The following is a 20986-nucleotide window of genomic DNA, read 5'->3' on the forward strand; positions in this document are numbered from 1 at the left end:
GGTCATGTACAGATGTGAGAGTTGGACCATGAAGAAAGCTGAGCACTGAAGAATTGATGCTTTTGAACTGTCTTGCTGGAGAAGACTCTTGAGAGTCCCTTGGAGTGCAAGGATATCCGACCAGTCCATCCTAAAGATCAGTCCTGGGTGTTCATTGGAAGGACTGATGTTGAAGTTGAAACTCCAATACTTTGGCCATCTCATGCGAAGACTTGACTCATTGGAAAAGACCCTGATGCTAGGACCAATTGGGGGCAGGAGGAGCAGGAACGACAGAAGATAAGATGGTTGGATGGCATCACCAACTCGACGGACATGGGTTTGAGTAAACTCTGGGAGTGGATGATGGACAGGAAGGCCTGGCGTGCTGTGATTCATGGGGTCGCAAAGAGTCGGACACGACTGAGCGACTGAACTGAACTGAACTGATAGATATATGGTTATTTCAGAACTGGGCAAAAGAAGATAAATTTAAACACTGCATTGCAGTGTAAAATACTTTTATTTTACATGAGGTAGGTTTAAAAAGCATGAAATGTGGAAATTACAAAGGACAACATGTCAGATTGTCATGAGGCATGTTGTTAAGTATAGACTATAAAGCTCTAACAAAATATTTTCCAAAGGTGGCCCACCCACAAAAGAAGTATATTAAAAATAATGTGGGTATTTAAACAGACATTCTACCACCACAACCACACCTGCATGGCTTAAATAATTTTTTTAAACATCACTACTTTCTCTGGGAAAAGAGGTACACCATAAGCAGAAGGAGCTTGACTAAGAATTACGGGAAAAAAAAAAAAAACTGCTACTATGTAAATGAATGACCTTTATAATTACAGGCAATACAACTGAAAAAAAGATGTAGAGGATCTAGAATCTTGAAAGTCACATTTCTGACTCATTCTCTACCGCACAGCTTTTCCACTGAAAACTGCTTAAAATCTGAGCTCCCCTTAAGCTTGAGAACACTCCAAAAAAGTGTCCCAGCTCCCTCTCCCCTTTTCCCCTCTTTCCAGCTGAGTTCCAGAAAAGAATGATGAAAATATTTAAAATTACAGATCTAGGGCATTTCTACTTACCTCTGGAAAGACTTTCTCAGTAGAAATCTGGAGACAAAATTAATTTGTATTCAGTTAAAAAAAAATTCAAACTTAAGTGAAAATTAAACTTAAATGGAAATAAGCATAGGGGGATGTTCCCAAATAAATGAATGACAAAACCACTTGGAATTACTGCCTTGGGAATTCTAACACTAAAAGTGATAGGCAGATAAAGCATGGCAATATCTTAAATTTTCAGTCTGAAAAGATCAGGGAACCTCTTCAGGCCCTGTGGGTGTCTATGGCAGAGATCTGGGAGAAAAATTTCAAAGGAACTTCTACGAGAAAAACCACACATTCAATCTTTTTATTTTGTTTTTAATTAAGTTACTACTTGTCATCACCCAGACCCTTTGGGGGTTCCATGATAGCTTGTTAACTTTCTGCCATCTTTCTAATTACAAATTACTGATACACAGTTGATCCTACCCTGAAAACCGGGGACCCATTCCCTGCTGGAACCACTCTTGACACATCTAGAGTGATGCTACACACTACTGCTGTGACCCTGAACTTATCCAAAGTCTTCATTTCTTTCTATGAGGAGGAGGTGGGCAGGAAAACACTGCGATCATACTTAAATCAAATTTTTTATTACAAAAAAATGGAGAAAATTATTCAAACAGTTATAGAAGCACATAAAAGGAAAAAGTGAAACTCTTGACTATTTGCCCCTGTGGAATAACCATATTAACTTTGGAATTACTTCTGGAATATTTTACAGTAAAAGAAAAAAATAGAATTAACTATTCTAGAACCTTTTTCTTTTTATTAGCAACATATATTTCTCCTTTGACAAGTAACACAAGCTCTGTGAAACTAGGGATTTTGTCTATTTCCTTCACTGCTATATTTATAGGAACTAAAACACTGTCTGGCACAAAGTAGGTGCCAAAACATGTTCACTGCATGAATGAATGAAATCCTCCTTCCTATCAGATCAGTCAGAAGTTCCATGGGGTCAGGGATATGTCTATTTGGTCTCTGTGATCCCAGCACCAGAGAACCTGGCACAAGGTAAGCACTTAGTGTCTGTTGAACTAGCAAAACAACTCAATGATGAAGCCACCTAATTTTTTTTTAACTGTTCCAGTGTGTTGACAATAGCACAATAATCAGCTATTCCCCAATTCATGGAAAAAGTCTCTCCCAAACACTGTTGCAATAGTTGTTCTTATATATTACATCCTTGTTTAAAGACTTTTTTAGGATAAGAATTACTTTTGAAAAAAAAAAACAAACCTTTTGTGGGACAATCATTGACCTGGTTTAAATGTGTTCTGAAACCTCTTCCATCTAGAATTTCATAAATTAAAAACACTTAAGATTAATTTTTCAGCTTGTTTAAAAGCCACTGACTGAAACTCTGCAAAATGTTCTCCCTTTCAAATCTCCAGTAGAAAACCAATGCTTCCCAATCCTGTATAGACGCAGCTTGAACACTGTAACAAACAGGCTGCCTGCATCCCTGGTGAGCAACATCTCTTGCATGCAACACAGTAGCAGTTTAGTCATCACCCAGAGACTGCCATTTTCAGGCAGGTCTCTACTGTTGATTCATCTACCAGAAAGGAGAAAGACAGGAGAGGAACAGACTTCCAGGGCCTGAGCTGGAAGAAGATGCTGAGAAACTAAGAGCTGGACAAGACCAGAAACAGGCGCTTAAGAGTATTTTTGAGTTCCCCAACAAGTGAACGTACAGAGCTCTATCTGAATTCTCCAATGGAAAAGTTTTCCAGAAATTTACCTTTCTGCTTATTTAATTTTTTCACTCCAAAGATATTAGGTAGATCTCTATTATGTGTCAGAGTTGTGCCATAACTGGGAAGGAAAAAAACAGGCAAGATGGACCTACTATCCAACATCCTGGCACTGAAGCTTAAGGACCATTGTCGAAGCACAAAGGGATCCAACTGACAAATAAAGACGGCTAGAGACCTTTACCTACTTTCCACCAGGAAACAGAATTTCTGTCCCAGTCATTGCTTCTTCTTTTATGAAAAACACTGCTCCATTTCTCTCCATGAATGGAGAAGTCGGTCAGAGATCTTTCCCTTTGAGTACACCCCAAGCAAAACTGGTCAACACACACTGATCGTACTTCCCTTTTCTCCAGGAGCATCTGCCACACCACAGGCCTTGCTGGGCCATCTTCTTAACTGAAACCAAGGAGAACTGTGCTTTGGCACTTACTGTTGCAGAGTCAACATTCAAGAAGTATAAAACATGAGGCTTTTAGGGAATCAAGACGATCTAGTCCTGCTCCAGTAGTTTCCTAACCCGTTCTGTGGATCACAGAGTTCTTTGAGAATCAGTGACCCCTTTAGACTTCCTGTATGGAAAAAGACACACATACATCTCAGCACGTAATTTCCCCTGTATTTTCAGGTGTTTCATGGACACACAATGTAATCGAATATCTAGAATTCCAGAGAGCCCATATTAATAATTCTTACTCTCGGTAAAAGCCCACTTGAGCGCTAATGTCCCAGTTAGCAGTCTCTGAGTTGGGGGGATGGAACACAGAGGCAATGTAGTGCCTGTGTATTACCACACAGGTCCCAGCTCAATCCTCGAGTGAGCTAGTTATCTTTAAAATATGGAAAAACACTGCTCGGTGGCCAAGGACAGAATTTCTAAAATCAGTCAGCTGAGCCATCTCATGTTTTCAAAGAAGACAACACCAAGCCCCAAAATGAAGTGGCTGAGTCTGGTGGCGTTGAAAGGTGACAGCAGCCCAGAGGCTGTTAGGATTGCTGCCCACTCTTGACGGAGCAGTAATACTCGTATGGATCCTCCACTTCATATACGTTTTCCTCAATGATATAGATGTTTTCCTCTGGGTGAATCACCTCTGCTGCTGTATTTGCCAACCCTGAAGGAGAAAGGTTGGCCAAAGTGATGAGGCTGTGGAAATAAAGTATTGTAGTTGAGTTAAGCATTTTCTGGACAACATGTAATAGAATTGAGAGAATGGGTTTTGCTGAAGAGTTAGCAACCAAGGTAGTATATGATCCTTGATCAGGTCCTGACTAGGAAGGGAAAACATAAAATAGCAATGACATAGTCTAGGGAATATTCTGTACAAATTCAAATTAGTCTGAAATTTCTTAGGTATGAAAGTGGAATTGTGTTACCTTAGAGAATATACTTATTCTGAGAGAATATACTTATATTTATTTACAGACTAAAGTGTTTATGTGAAGTGTCAAGATGTCTGAAACATCTGGTTCAGAAAAAAACATAATTGTATACGTAAAGAGAGAAACAAAGTAAATGTGACAAAATATCAAATAACATGCTCAAATTGCTTTGTTATTTCAATTATTATGTGGGTTTAAACAATTCCAAAAAGTAAAAGGAAAGTGTTATGGATCCAGTGAGACTTGAGTTTGAATTCTACCTCTGTTGCTTACCATCCATATGATCTAGGCTAAGTCAGATTTGCCTTTTCCATCTATTCATTCAAGAACTATTTAGTCTGTTACACACTGAGCCCATGCATCAAGAGATACAACAGTGAACAAAACACAAAAAGCTCCTGGAGGCTGAATATCAGTAAACTTAGGTGTTAGGGTCCTCATCTATACAATGGGAATAAGTACTCTTCTCTCACAGGGCTGCTGTAAGGAACATTTATCCATTCAATCCTCAAATATTTATGAAGTGTGTACTAAGAATCAGGTGTGCACTAGGGGATACAGTTGTTAATGTAGCTGATAAGTTCCTAATTTTCTATGGAGTTTACATTTTATGTAGAAATACAACACTAACCCAATAATTTCATAAAGAATGAACTAGTAGTACATGTAAATATTACCTATGATATTACACCATTTCAGGTTTCAGCTCTAATAAATACTGGTTAGAGCTCATATAAAGCCACTGATGATTAAATGTTCTATTTGGTCTTATTTGACTTTTTTACTGCAGACTATTTTGTCTTCATAACTACACCATTTAGTTTGTGAATGCTAAGTCACTTCAGTCGTGTCCAACTCTTTATGATCCTAGGGACTGTAGCCTTCCAGGCTCCTCTGTCCATGGGATTCTCCAGGCAAGAGTGGGTTGCCATGCCCTCTTCCAGGGGATCATCCCGACCCACGGAGCGAACCTGCATCTCTTATGTTTCCTGCACTGGCAGGCAGGTTCTTCACCACTAGCACCACCTAGACATAGTCTAAAATTACTAGTGGTTCAGATAGTGTTCAGTGGACAGAATCTTTTTTTTCTTAATAATATTCCATTCTGCCCATGTACCAAATGTCACAGAAACCCAGTAAAAGCTATATAAGCTTTGTGTGTGTGTAGTGTAGTGTAGTTACGAATGGAGACTAATTCTGCAATATTATAGACAAGCAGTTTCCAACTTTGTTTGTACATTACAATTACCTAGAAAGTGTTTAAAACAATAAGGGTTCCCTGGTGGCTCAGATAGTAAAGAACCCGCCTGCAATGCAAGAGACCCAAGTTTGATCCCTGAGTGGGGAAGATCCCCTGGAGAAGGGAATGGCCACCCACTCCAGTATTCATTCCTGGAGAATTCCATGGACAGAGGAGCCTGGTGGGCTACAGTTCATGGGATCAGAAACAGTCGGACACAACACAACTAACTTTCACTTTTTTACTATGATGAGACCTCATCCCCAAAGATTCTGATTCATTTGCTCTGGGGTAGACAAATATGTTTAAGTGCCCTAGGTGATTCTAATAGGCAATCAGAGTTAAGAAGAACCAGGCTGGGTTATAAAAAGCTCTGAGAGTAGATTCTGAGCTTCTTGTTCACTTCTGGAAACAATGGCCACCTAGAACCTGGGTGTTGTAGGTGCTCAATCAGCTGAAGGGTCATCCAAGATTCCCACCTTCTCCTCCCCTACACATTATTCTTACCTGGAATTTTGTATCTTCTCTTTTCTATCAGAATACCCTAAGCAGAAAGACAAAGAAAAGTCAATTTAAAATGCTCTAATAAAATAAATGAAATAAAAAACAAAACGGGCTAACTGGAGGCAGATTGTTTAGGGAAATCTGGTCTACCAGTTAAGATTGACTTACATGAAACAACTGATATGTGTCTTGGTTTATTACATAAACTGTGGTAGAAAGTAATAAAGATGTGTTTTCATATTTAACAAATGTAGGGAGTGCCTCCTACATACCTGGTAGTATGCTAAGCACGAGGGACACAAAAAATGAATTATGAGCCCTGACATCATTAAGCTTGTCTTCCAGTGGGGAGGCATTTAAGAAAAAAAAGTAAATAGAAAACATAATTTCAAACTGTGATGTGACAGAAAGAAAAGTGCTGCAGCAAAATGGATTAACCTAGAGATTATCATACTGAGTGAAATAAGACAGACAAAGGCAGATATTGTATCATTTATATGTGAAAACTAAAAACTTACAAATAGGTTTATTTACAAAACAGAAAAGACTCACAGACACAGAAGACAAACTTATGGTTGCCGAAGGGAAAAGGGGAGGAGAGATAAATTAGGAGTATGGAATGAACAGATACATACCACTAAGATGACCTTTAAGCTCAGTTCTGAAAGAAGAGAATGAGTCAGCCAAATGAAGGGTGAGCATTCTGGATTGAGTAAAGCCCTGGTAAAGATGGTGATAAGTGGCTGAAACTGAAAGCATGACTGGAATAAAAGAGTGGCACAAGATGAGGTCGGAAATGGAGGCTGGGAGAGATACTACAGGACCCTAGAAGTCATAATCAGGAGCTTGGGTTTTATCCTAAGACATAAGAAATAACTGAAGGCCAGAAATGTGATATAACTGGGTTTCAAGAAAATCACTTTGGTTGCTATGTGGAGAATGAACTAAAAGGAGGTGTGATAAAAAGATCAGTCAGTCATAGTCATGAACTGCCTCAGAGTAAGGCAGTGACAGAGAGGCACAGAATCATGAATGGATTTTAGATATGTTTTGGGAAAAGTGCAAGAAGTGAATTTGGATTGTGTGTATTTGGGACAGTGTGTTAGGAGTGAAGAAGAGAATTCAAGGATGGCTTCTAGCTGAGGCAACCAGTTGGATGGTAGTGAAACACTATGATGAAGACCCAGTGAGGGGGGGTAGGGTTTTAAAAAGATGGAATATAGACTCTAGAGCCCCTTTTTGGACACGTTAAGGTGAGAGACAAATAAGTGGAGATGACACCTGAACAGCTGGGCAATCAGTACCAACACCCTTGAGTGCTGAAGACAGAAACTAAGGATGACATTTAAGTCTATGGAAATATAGGATATCATCAACCAGAGGGTATGGAGAGAGGAAAAACACCAGCTCTGGGGAGTCTCAACACCTAAAGATCATGCTGAATAAGAGAAAATAATAAAAATGACTGAAAAGGAGTGGCCAAAATGAAAGTGGTCTTTCAGAAGTCAAGAGAAGGAAGACTTCTTTGGAATGAGTGAGGGTCAACTGAGTTGAATATTACTGAAAGTTGGATGTACTGCATTGAAGACAGAGGTATCTACTGGGTTTATCAAAATGGAGATCACTGAGCTTGAACTAAAACTACTTTCATGGCAATTCAGGTGTAGAAGCTAAATGGGGGGTGGGCATGTTTGAAGAGTACAGAGGAATGAAATGTAGGAATAACTCATCTGAGAAATATGCCTGTAAAGGAGAGGAGAGAAATGGGAGTAGCTGGAGAGGAATGTGTGAACTAGATCTTATTTTTACACTAATAATAAAAAGCATAAATAGGAATGGAGAGAGAGATGATTCTGGAGAAAGTGATCAAAGGGAGAAGGAAGTCATAGCTATGGCAAAGTAGTTGAAACAGGCTTTTAATACTTCATCAGCACAGTGAGAAGGCAGGGAGGTTTGAGCAGCAGTGAAATATGTGATGCTCATCTCAGACACTGCACTAAGAAGATACAAGATTGCTGCACATTTCTTAGTGCCAATTTATGGCTTTGATGTCATGATTAAAAATATGTCACTCTGGTTGTGTGACTATCTCTAGCAGCTTCTAGGGAAAAGACTGCAAATTGTACACAACTTTCCCATCTATTCTTCTAAGTAGTCATGTTTTGAGTTTTGGCAGTAATCACATGTGTGTACAAAACATGACTTCTCCTACTCCTCATCAACCTCTTTCCAAACCCTTTTACACAAACCATAACGGTTCCCAATAAACAGCCCTTGGCAGAACTGAGAAAAGTGGGTGTTATCAATGCTCCTTATCAACCTGTAGACTCCATATTCATGTGGTCAATTCCCAAACTCCACTGCTACCTCTCCATACACTTAGGTAAGTGGGAGTGAGTAGCTTCTTCCTCTGAACAATTCATTTACCATTAACAGCAGAATAACAAAAAGGTAAGCTGGATAGCCCTGGTTTCAAATCCTTTATCAATTAACAGTTTCACGTTGGACTAAACGTTACTTAACCTTTCAACACAATGGCTCTCCAACTGGTAAATGAGAATATTAGTACCTTTTTCAACAGGGTAATTATGAGGATTTAATGCACATAAAGCATTTGGAAGCTTTAAGCCACACAGGATGAGGAGCTCATCCCAGTTTTCCCTGGACTGTCCCAGTTTTAGCACTGAAAACCCACATATTAGGACCCCCTCTTCAGTCCTGGGAAGTTTTGGAATCATTTGTAATCCTACACACAGTTGATGTTTACAGATGAGTAAGAAAGGCTACTAAAATAATAGAGGTACAAGGCCTTGGCCTCTGCCCCAAAGAGAAGAGAATATATCACAATTATTAAAGTACGTGAGGCTTTCGGAGTGATGGAAGTGTTTGGTCATTGATTGTGGTGATGGTTTCCTGAGTGAAATCATCTACAAAAGTTCATTAAGTTTGACACATTTTAAATATACAGTTTATCGCATATAAATTATACTTATTTTTTAAAAATAAACATAAGTAACTGAGAAGTAAAACGTTTGCTGAGTGCCACAATGGAGGAAAATAACAAATGCTGCAACCTTGACCATGACCCAGTGTTAAAGGAACCTGCTGCCCCTCTTTAAAGAACCACACCTAAGAGATAAATAAGATAGAAAGTACATAGAAGGAAGTGATTGCTGATTCATGAATTTAAAGGATTTATGTTCTTTACAAAATAAGAAAACAGGTACTAGAATCAACCTGCCTGAATCTGAATTCCAGCTCTGCCATTTACTGATTCTGAAACCTTGAGAAAACCTTGAAAGTTTACCGTCTCTAAGTGTTACTCTCCTCTGCTGTAAAAAATGGGGATAACAGTACTACCTACCTTATAAGATGGTGAGGATGATAAATAAAAACATGCTTGTGACATGGTAAGCACTGATTAAAAATGGGCTATTATTAATCCTGTGGTTTGAAAGGACTAAAGAGTATTCATTCTAATCAATATAACCTAATAATTATAATATCTAGGTTTGGGTTGGTTCCTATATTAACAGTTCCTTATCAGAGGGAGAGAGAAGCACCATCAAGTGACTTACATTTGAGAATGAAACCACCAGAGATAAGAATCAGAGCCAGCCCAGCAGAGACTCCTGCTCCTATGTAGAGGCCTGTGGTGGTGGTGGCACCCATATCTTGTAACTCAGTAGCCAGTGTGGATATTTCCTATGGAAACGCAAAGAGAATTACAGCAAATGGCCAGAAACCCATTGTCTGCCCAGGTAATCTCATGATTTATGCATCAGACCAGCCCTTTCACAGTATCCCAAGAATGCAGGGACCTTGAAATGACTCATGATCTGTCCCCTTTTAGACAAGCTTCAAACCACCCAAAGAGATTAGCTGAAGTTTTAGAGTTAGCAAGAGAATAAGACATGCTTGTCTGTGCTGTGGGTGGAGAAGTAGCCTTAGTAAATAGACTCCCAATTTCCCCAACAAAAATGAACATTAAAGTGGAACACTATGTAAGATTCCCTTGTGTTTCCAGGGAGTTTCAGAGAGGTCTAAATTTGATGTTGTGCCATGAAACCCCAATTTCCACAGAAAGATAGTGATTTAAAAGCTAGGAATTTGCAGCCTGACAGTCTTGGGTTCAAATCCCAGTTCCGTCACCAAAGAGCAGAGTCATCTTGTAAAGTTATCGGGAAAATTAAGTGACAAGAAACAGAAAACGCTTGGCACAGAGCCTGGTACAGGATAACTGTTCAGTCAATGGTAGCTTTTATTGCTATTGCTCTACATCCTGCTTCTAAAAGCTCAGTTCATGTTCCCCCTTTAAAAAGAGTAACAGCAAACACTTTTAAAACAACATCAAGCAATTAAGTCCTCCATTTATTCAACACACATATACTGCAAGTGCACTGTGCAAACGTGCCCTAAGCAGAGAGGCACAAAGAGGTATTTAAAAGGCAGTCCTGGATCGCAAAGACTGCAGGACAAACACAAAATACTTGACAGTGAGTCAGACTGAGACAAATGAATGCAGACTCCTGGGTATATCCTCAAACAATTTCCCAGTCATTGCTATCAGATTGTTTTCTAGTGGTTTTCCCTTTCACTCTGAGAAGGTGGGAGACATTAAAATGGTGGTTGACTGAAATACTGCTTTTAGTTAGATATGTAAGTTCTTACCTTAGAATATTCCTGACTGGTGCCTTGTCATAAATAAATAAATTTAAACAAACAATCTTTCTCATTAGGGTAGAAATGTTAACAAGGAAAAACACTACTCTCAGGAGGTGCAGGGTGTCTGAACCCTCCACAGTAGTATACAGTTGTGAAATTTCAGGATAAGAACAAAATGCTAGTGCTTCTTCCTTTTGGTTTTCCAGCACCTACTATGTGCCAGGCACTTTTATATGCATCATATCATTCCATCCTTACAACAGGCCTCTGCAGTTACAATTGTCATCAGCAACATGTTATAGTCAAGGAACCCAAAGCCAAGGGAGATTAGGTATTTTTCCCCAAGAAAAGAGTGGACAGGAAGGAAGTCTAAAGTCATACTTTTTTTTTCTTTGAGTTGAGCATGAGCTCAGCTCACACACACAGTTACTTACTGTCTGATTTTTATTACGGAGGGTCTCCAGTGTCTGCGTCTCTACCACAAAGAAGAAAAATAGCCAAAACAGTTAGAAACACTCTTTTATATGCAGTTTGTTGGGTTTTTTTTAAGCTGCCTATAATTCTACTTTAAATTAATTCTACTTCATACTCTTCACAATAATTAACTGAGAAACCAACAGAATTTATTGAACACTTACAAATCAACTCTAGGATGACCACATTTTTTCACCCAGATAAGAAACCAAACTACCTATGTTCTATGAAATGGAGACTTCTGGGAAGATGTATTTTGAATATGTGGTTTGTTGTGTCCATAGGACCTAAAAGGGTCTGCAAAATTCTAACAACATTGACAATACACAAGCAGGCATTATAATTAGACTTCTTTTTTAGATCAAATGACTGCTCTTTAATATTTATTTTGTTCATTTTTTATTTGATGTATTGTTGATTTACAATGTTGTGTTAGTTTCAGGTATACAGTAAAGTGATTCAGAATATACATATTCTTTTTCAGATTCTTTTCCCTTACAGGTTATTACAACTTACTGAGTATAGTTCCCTGTGCTATACAGCAGATCTTTGGTGGTTATCTATTTCATATATCTGTGTGCTCATTCACTCAGTCATGTTCAACTCTTCGAGAGCTCATGGACTGTAGCCTGCCAGGCTTCTCTGTTTATGGAACTTTTCCAGGCAAGAATACCAGAGTGGGTTGTCATTTCTTACTCCAGGGGATCTTCCTGATCCAGGGATTGAACCCCATCTCTTGCATCTCATGCATTAGCAGGTGGATTCTTTACCACTAGGGCCAACTGGGATGCCTTTTATAAGTTAATCCCGAACTGCTAATTTATCCCTCCTTCACCCTTTTCCCTTTTGGTAGCCATCAGTTTGTTTCCTATGTCTATGAGTCTATTTCTGTTTTGTAAGTAAGTTCATATGTAGAATCTTTTTTAGATTCCATATATAAGCAATATGATATGACATCTGCCTTTCTCTGTCTGGCTTACTTCACTTAGTATGATAATCTCAAAGTCCACCCATGTTGCTGCAAATGGCATTATTTCGTTTTTATAACTAAGTAATATTCCATTGTATAGATGTCCATCAACAAAAGAATGGATAAAGCTGTGGCATGATTAGACTCTGAAAGGTAAGGAAAGTTAATTTTCTCAAAACCATTTAACATCTACTCATTGGAGAGGGGGTATTTTGTTCCCTAAAAAATGAAAATAATAATAACTGTAACTATAATTTACTATGAATAGGCATTGTGTTAAATTCTTCAAGTGAAGTATCTCATTTAGCACTCAAAACAACTATCTTAAAGTAGGGACTATCTGTCCCATTATCCAGAGGAAGAAGCTGAGAATTGGGAAGCTAAATGACTTACCCAAGATCATACAGCTTAGCGAATAACAGAAATGGCCTCCCAATTTAGGTCTGCATGGCCTTAAGTACACACTCTTAACTATGCTGCCTCCAACAATGCTCACCTCGGCACTGTGATTACTAAGCTCATCATGTTGCCCAGATCCCAGCTCACTTCCTTTCCTTTTTAGGTATTTATTTATTTATCTGCCTATCCATTCAATGAACATATATTACATCCCCACTCTATGCCAGGCACAGAGGACAGAACAGTGAACAAGATGGGCACAGGCCCTTATCTCATAAACAATGCATTTTAAAAACCAATAAATCATCAGCCTTGGGAAGATAAAGCATGCAAACTCATTTTTCTGGTTGAGTCAGAGGCTCTGAAACTTCCTAAATGTCACGGTCACTTGCTGGAGGCTTCAAAGTCTAAGCCTTTTAATGCAAAACTCCTGGCATACAGGCTCTGATTTTAATATTATAAAAGCATATTCTCAGCCTAAAGTTTTGTTTGTTTATTTTTTAAGAAAAGGAAAGACATTATCTGCCATTTACCTTTGCTCCTATTACAAAAAGGAATTTAAGAACCACACTTGTGGAACTACTAAGTAAACTACACATACAATATTTTCTAGTGTAAATCTAGTTTCTGCTTCATTACAATTACTTTTCTTGGCTTAAATGGTAAGACTGTCTGGCTTCTAGCTTTTTTTTTTTTAACTTCATGTTACAGTGAAAATGATCAATAAACTAGAGCAGTATTGGGTTATCACAGCTTATTTTCACATAGATTGTTATCAACCAAGATGGGTGGGACAGATGAAGGAAGTTACAGTGTGTTTCCTAGAGGACCCAAGACTGGGGGAGCAGGTTGATGATCTTAAAAGTACACAAGCTTAATATTTACCATCTAGCATGTTTTAGGTGCCTGACACAGTGCTTAGTACTTTACAAGCGCAGTATCTTTTCATCTTCACCACAACGTTCTTGTTCAAACACTAAGTCATGTCCGACTCTGCAACCCCATGAACTGCAGCACATCAGGCTTCCCTGTCCTTTACTATCTCCATGAGATTGCTCAGATTCATGTCCATTGAGTAAGTGATGCCATCCAACCATCTCATCCTCTGTAACCCCTCCTCTTGTCCTCAATATTTTCCAAAATCAGGGTCTTTCCAGTGAGTCAGCTCTTCACTTCAGGTGACCAAAGTATTGGAGCTACAGCACCAGTCTTTCCAATGAATATGCAGGGTTGATTTCCTTTAGGATTGACTGGTTTGATTTCCTTGCTGTCCAAGGGACTCTCAAGAGTCTTCTCCAACACTACATTTCAAAAGCATCAGTTCTTCGGCGCTCAGCCTTCTGCATGGTCCAACTCTCACATCCATACATGACTACTGGAAAAACCATTTTGACTATACAGTCCTTTGTCAGCAAAGTCATGTCTCTGCTTTTTAAAACACTGTCTAGAGCTGTCATCGCTTTTCTTCAAAGAAGCAAGCATCTTTTAATTCCATGGCTGCAGTCACTGTGTGCAAAATATTATTATTTTCCCATTTTTCAAATGAAGAAGTCTCAGAGAGGTATTTTGTCCAAGATCGCATAGCTATTAACTGGAGAACCCGAGATTCAAATCAAGTCTACTTCCAGAGCTAAGGATTCATCTGTGATGCAGTCCTGCCTTCTTCAGGTGGAAGAGAGATTTCATTTGTCCAATGTTCAAAGTTGGTTTAGGAACTTCAAAAACCCTTGGAACCCTTACTTTGTAAAGGATCCTCTCCACTTTATAGCAAGTATATTATATGTACCCACATTCCACATTAAAGAAAGGGTGTGTACAACTACACACAAGTTGACTTGCAGATAATTAACTTGTATAATTTACATATTATAGTCATACTATTAAATACTAATTAATTTCAACTTTTCATTTTATTTCCGAAGTTTGGAGCCATTGCCTTTTTGTGTTTAAGTATTTTCTCAGGCCTTTGAAAAGCTCAGAGATTGTAGGCACTCTGCCTATATTTCCAGGCACAAAAGATGGGCCCATTCTGTTGCCCTAAAGGGAAGGAACAAACAAGTAAAACCTGAAGTGAAGGCCACTTCTGGTTATGGTACAGACACCTCAAAAAATGTGCACTGCCTTGTGAGAAAGCTACTTCTCTATCTGGGAAGGTGTGTGGTCACAAAGCAAATGTCCACTTGGGTGTGACGTTCTAAAGAGCACTGAAACCCATGATGGGTGAGTGGGATTCCCACCATCCCCTTCAAGGTCTACAGTCATGGAATTCTTTAAAATATAACAATGACATATGATAAACACTTGGTATGATTTGATTAGCTCACTATTTGGGTGGTCATCTGTTTCTACCATATTTAATTTCCTTACTAATTGCATGAGAGATGTTGGTATCCAGTGACTAAAAAACCAACAAAAAGATTCAACCTCTAGAGAACTGACATTAATATTTAAAATAACTAATATTTGAGTGCTTTCTCTGGGCAGGGCATTATGCATTATGTTTAGTGCTTTTCATATGTCATCACATCAATGTTTACAATAGTCTTATGACTTAGGCACTGGAAATTAACCTCATTATAGAGGTAAGGAAATTGAGCCTCACAGAGTTTGAGCAACAAAACTGAGTTTATAAAACGAACACAAAGAGCTGAGATTAGAAGCCATTCCGCCTATCACTGAAGTGCTGTGCTGTGCTGTGTTGTTTCAGTCGTGACCAACTCTGTGCAACCGTATGGACCTTAGCCTGCCAGGCTCCTATGTCCACGGGATTCTCCAGGCAAAAATACTGAGTGGGTTGCCATGTCCTTCTCCAGGGAATCTTCCTGACCCAGGGATTGAACCTTCATCTCTTGTGTCTCCTGCATTTCAGGCAGTTTCTTTACCCACTGAGTCACCTGGGAAGCCCATCACTGAAGAAGTACTTAACTACAATCTCATTCTGCCTCTAGATCTTACTGAAAACGACAATAACTAATATGTACTGAGTATGTACCATGATCAGACTCTGGGCTAAGCACTTTAGACACACTTCCTTATTTAAATCTGAGAGATTTAACAGATTAGGATTTGGAATTTACCTATTATTATATTTTAGGGCTTTCCTGGTTGCTCAGCATAAAGAATCCACCTGCCGATTCAGAATACACGAGTTCAATTCCTGGGTCTGGAAGATCCCCTGGAGAAGGAAACGGCAACCCACTCTAGTATTCTTGCTTGGGAAATTTCATGGAAAGGAACTTGATGGACTACAGTCCATGTCGTCGCAAAAGAGTCAAACATGACTTAGCAACTAAACAACAACAACCTCATTTTACAGAATCAAAGACTATGCTTTGGAGAGTTTAGAGAGACCAGGACTCCTCCCGAATCAATGTGACTTGAGGTCTGCTCTGTCAACCCTATCTTCTTTCTAGAGCACTGTGGAAAATACTTGTTGAAATACTTGGAGGATTTAGCTGATCCTTCTGAGATCAGAATCTGAGGAAGATGATGGACTTTATTCCAGTTAGAAGTAACTCTTGGAATAGCCTAATCCAAATTATCCCAAACATGAACTGGGGCCAATACATGACAAAACATCATCAGTACAGGAGTAAATCAGAAAATAATAAGGAAACATAATAATGAGTTTTTCATTAAACTTATATGAGTATCCTCTTTTTTTTTTTTTTAAACAGGGGGATGTCAATAGCAGAAAGTAGAAATCTTTTTTTCCCTTGTTTGGCAAAATACGAAGCTCATCAAAAATCTTTTTCAGGAGTCAGGTGAATAGGTGGTGAAATCCAAGTCTCTGAACTCATTCCTCAGACAGAAGAGGAAGCTGCTATCCAGAGAAGTGAAAGGCTTTGGCTCAGGTAGAGGGCTGTTCATGACTAATTCAGAATCCCAGCCTGGGGCTCTTTCTTCCCAGCATAAATTTACCTTCACCCCTTCCTTACCTCTGTCACTATCTTGGGTGCACAGAAATATTCGTGCCTCCACTCAAACTATTTTCTCATATTTTCCCCGTATTCTAAATCCTCTGAACTCAGAAACCAACTAAAGGTTTCCTCCTAAACACCATATGTAATTACCTGAGACAGGTCCCTTTGTGGTGAGCATCCTTGGAAAGGCTGTAGTGATGCCCCTCCATGGAGTCCAAGCTGGAGTGACCTTGGCTAAAGTCAGAAACCAACGTAAGGATGAGGCTTCTCTGAGAGCAGAAAAGCGGCAACAGAAAAAAATTGTAAACACAACAATAGAAGAGATACACATGCTAAACTTTCAAACCTACCTGAACACCTTCGTTGAGAGTATATGACACTCAGAATGTCTGACAGAGGTGTGTTACATCATTATTATCACAGTCTAATTGTTAATAATAAAACTTACAGCCATAGTAAATGCTTTCCACAAAACATCTCATAAAATCCTCCCAGTGGCCTCTAGGGTAGATAGTATTATATTTTAGAGAGGAAGAGGTCACAGAGTTTAAATAACTTGACCAAGATTACACAGCTGGAAAGAAGCAGTATTAAATTTGAACTTAGCTGCATCAACCACTAAGTACACGTTCTATAAGCATTAAAACATGAAACCTTACGTGCCCCCTCTCCCCCACACATGCAGAGTCCAGTGGTTCTCAATCCTGGCTGCACATGGGGGAGAATCACTGGGGGTAGACTTTGTAAAACTCCCATGCTCAGGCTCCATCCACCTCCAGAAATGCTGATTTCCCTGGTTTAGGGGTGGCACCCAAGCATCTGTGGGAGTCAAAAGGCTCCCCAGGTGATTCCAATGACCAGTCAGGTACTCAGACCACTAATCTAGCACTTTCCTTCATTCTATGGCCATGAGGTTCAAAACAGATGGAGGGAATTAAACACGGTTGGATCCGTTAAACTTTGGGTCTTAGGGACCCAACTGGAGGGCTGTAATTGGGAAGACCAAAGGTGAGATCAGTCAGCGTATTTAATATGATCCACAGGCAAATCTCATTCAGAAAGAAGGTATGCAAAAGTCTACTCACCTGGTTTGATGATCAACTCCAGGTTTGATTTTCGATCATTCATTGGCCCTGGGAATTGGATCCGGCAGCAATAGGTCCCACTGTCAGCTAAAGTCACATTCTTTATGGTTAAGGTCACGTCTCCTTTGTGCAAATCCCTCTTTAGTAGGTATCTGCTGGATGTCTGAAAGGTCACATTCCTTCCATCAGTCCTGAGCACCAAACTGTAACATTCAAACACAGGGCAGGGTCCCCTGCCCCAGCACACAGGCACGAGATTCTCAGTAGTAGCTGGAGAGTAGGTGCAGGGCAGATCAGCATTCTGACCCACCTGAGACACATAAGCCCCTTTCAAAGAACCTGCATAAAGAGGGAAAGAGAACAGTGAGAGAGGTTGGTCCATTTCAAGAAAACTGCAAGCAATGCTTTGCAGAATAAAGAGGAAACCACTGCTGCTATCCTGCTTGGAGAACAGTTCACTATTGCAATGATTCTCAGACTCAAGGGGCACCAGAATAACCAGAAAGCCTTGTTCAAACAGAGATAGCTGGGCTCAACTGCTAGAGTTCCCCATTCAATAGTTCTCGGGTGGGGCCCAAGAATTGTATTTCTAACAAGTTCCCAGGACACGCTCAGGATATGGTTCATCTTAGAACCTCACTTTGAGAACCAGTGCCCCAGAAGAGAATCATGGCCTGGTCCTGTGAACATCGAAGGGCACTGCTGATGGAAACAGATAATCAGCAGTGGGTCACTGTCAGCTGGGAAAAGAGCTCACCCATGTAGGTTAGTCGTCTATTCACAAACTCAGGGCAGTTATCCTAACACAAAACTCTCTCTCTTTTTTTTTTTTTTTAATCAAGCACCAGTCACATAATGAATAAAAACCCTTTGCTGAATAAGAAGTTAATGTATGGCTGTTCTTAGGTTTAAAATTTATATAAACTACACATTAATATACACACATATTCAAGCAGTATAAAAAGTATATGAAAACTCTCCCATACCCTGCTGTTTTCCATTTCCCAGCTCCCTTTCCCAGAGAAGCATTCATGTATTTCCACTCCCCTGTGACACACACAAAAACAAGTCCAATATATCCATTTTTCTGTTCCTTGCTTTCTTCAATTAACATTATGATTTAAAGACATCTCATATCATTATGTTTCATCAGTTTTGCTATTTGTATCATGGATATATCACAATTTCTTTACCCACTACTCTGCTGGTGGACATTTAGGTTGCTTCCAAACTTTTGCTTATTACAATGACCATCCTTGCATCTTTATCTTGCACTATCCAACTGCAAAAATCCAGACTTACTTGTAAGCAGTAGCAGCATGAGCAGGACACAGTCAAAAAACAGATGTGAAAACATGGGTTCTGAAGAAGAAAGTCAAATAACGGCTCTGTTTAGGTGCCGTTTTAATTCTCCAATTGAAGTGAGTATTTCCTGAAACTGTCTCTCCTCCCAAGTCACAAGAGCAGTGGCCACTCTCCAGACTGCTGGCCCAGCACAGTAGGCATTTGACTACCAATCACTTCTCTCAACACTGTCATCTACGATGACAGCAAAGGAAATGCTAGTTCTCTCTCATGCTATACCACACACATCCTGTGAAGACTGACATTTACCCTGTCCTCATCAACGAAGAGGAAGCAATACTCAGAGGAAGAAAAGTGTTACTCTGTCAAGTGTCTCTTGGCAAGTAGAGTGAGCCCTCTACTATCTCCAGTGAAATAATAGTCCTCTATCTGAAATGGACAGTGTTCACTGGAAACACAGGTAGAAATATATCACTCGTACATTCATCAATCAAGTCAGTCAGCTGGTAAGTCCTATGACCAATGTTTATGAAGCATCTACTATTTGTCAGGAACTGGACTAGGAGCTGGGAAATACCACCATGAATGAATGGCCAGATTCTTTCTTTATTTTTTTTGGCCATGCCATGTGACTTGTAGGATCTTAGTTCCCCAACCAGGGATCGAACCCATGCCCCCTGCATTGGAAGTGTGCATTCTTACCCGCTGAACTGCCAGGGAAATCCCTGGCCTGTTCCTTATCCTCACATTTAGGTGCCCTTTCTACTCCAATCATGAAACTAATTCTTAGCCTTGCTCTAATACAAACTGAGCTATGTCATATAAGCTTACTAGGTTGGCCTCCCCATTTATAAAATTTATAACATGAGGAAATTGTGTTAGGTAATAGCTACTCTAATATTCTGACTTTGACCTGAACTTTCAAAACTCTTCCACCAAGGAAAAATGCATTCCTTCCTGCAATGATTCTTTCCCCCTCCTGTTGGGGGAACTGAGGGCACCTCAATATTCTATTTCCTCTCATATACACTAGATGTTCCCTCTCCTTCCATCCCAGGGGCTTTGGGCATCGTCAGAAAGTGTTGAACCACACTCTCCATTACTGAGGTTAACATCACAGACTCAAACACTCTCAACTCTGGGAGAGTGATTTTTGTCTGGAAATCTTAAAAGCAAACATCTATTTATAAAAGGGAAGTGAGCTCTCAGATGGAATAGTTTCTGAAAACCCTGTGGTCTTCCTCTGTCTTCTGTGCCTGAATTTCCTTGTCACTCACTTTAAACGTTACTAAATGCATTTATTATAACTATCCAGCTTATTCTGCGTGTGTACCTTTATAGTGCCACAAAGTTAGTGGTGACTCAAGAGATCATGTTCAGTTTTTTCATGGTATAGACAAGGAAACTGAGACCTGAAAAGACCAATTTGCCCAAAGGTGTATGACTGTTCATTTCAAGCAAGAACACGAGTTTCCCTAAGAACCAGATTGTTTTCCCATTGTAAACTATGTTTCATAAATTTCATATTTGCCCTTACTATGTCTGCCCACATACTTAATAACAACAAGCAAATGTATATATTCAAGTGTAAGGTAGATTTGATTAAACATGGGATCAGAGGTTAGATTTACTAACAGCATGCATGAGTCCAAGCAAAACTCTTAAAAGTTTCAGGCCTCACATTTTGTGTTCTGATTTTGGTTTGTTTTGTTTCTTATTATTATTACTGTGTCCTCTATCCATCTCTAGAATTACTACTGGATCCAACTTAATAAAAGTTTAACAACTGAAACTTTCCTGGGAATCCACCTGCCAATGAAGGGAACACAGGTTCAAGCCCCATAGCCCAGGAAGATCTCACATGCTGTGGAACAACTAAGCCCACATATAGCAGCAAAGACCCAGGACAGCCTAAATAAATAAATAAAATTATTTTTAAAATGAAATTACTTACTAGTCAGGCTTTAGGAAAAAAATTAACAATGTATTAATTCATTGAAGTCTAGATATGAAGGCACCTAGAAATCTACTCTAACTCCTTTCTTTTTCTCTGTGTATGCAGGACTTTTTCTGAATATTGTCATTTTCACTTAACTTTTATTTCTTGATTTTTTTTAAACTGTTTAGGCAACACATCCAAATGGCTAAAGTTTAAAGCAATATAAAAAACTT

General features: G+C 39.4%; 1 protein-coding gene across 3 annotated transcripts; it reads right to left on the reverse strand.

Annotated features, from left to right (window-relative positions):
* Window positions 1–1680: 1680 nt before the first annotated feature.
* HAVCR2 (hepatitis A virus cellular receptor 2) lies at window positions 1681–19112 on the reverse strand. 3 transcript variants are annotated; one of them, XM_061151831.1, is made up of 7 exons: window positions 18812–19112; window positions 17510–17848; window positions 16575–16658; window positions 11093–11133; window positions 9572–9698; window positions 5997–6033; window positions 1681–3981 (listed from the first exon to the last, which is right to left on the reverse strand). In XM_061151831.1, exons 1-7 carry the CDS (start codon window positions 18864–18866, stop codon window positions 3924–3926), a joined length of 741 nt encoding a protein of 246 aa, XP_061007814.1. In that variant the 5' UTR covers window positions 18867–19112; the 3' UTR covers window positions 1681–3923. The 3 variants fall into 3 exon arrangements, with proteins under 3 accessions (XP_061007814.1, XP_061007812.1, XP_061007813.1); XM_061151829.1 differs by having other exon boundaries at window positions 1681–4013; window positions 18812–19095; XM_061151830.1 differs by lacking the exon at window positions 16575–16658 and having other exon boundaries at window positions 1681–4013; window positions 18812–19107.
* Between the last annotated feature and the right edge of the window lie 1874 nt (window positions 19113–20986).

This window comes from Dama dama, chromosome 9 (genome assembly GCF_033118175.1).
Source record: "Dama dama isolate Ldn47 chromosome 9, ASM3311817v1, whole genome shotgun sequence".
In the NCBI taxonomy this organism is placed as follows: Eukaryota; Metazoa; Chordata; class Mammalia; order Artiodactyla; family Cervidae; genus Dama; species Dama dama.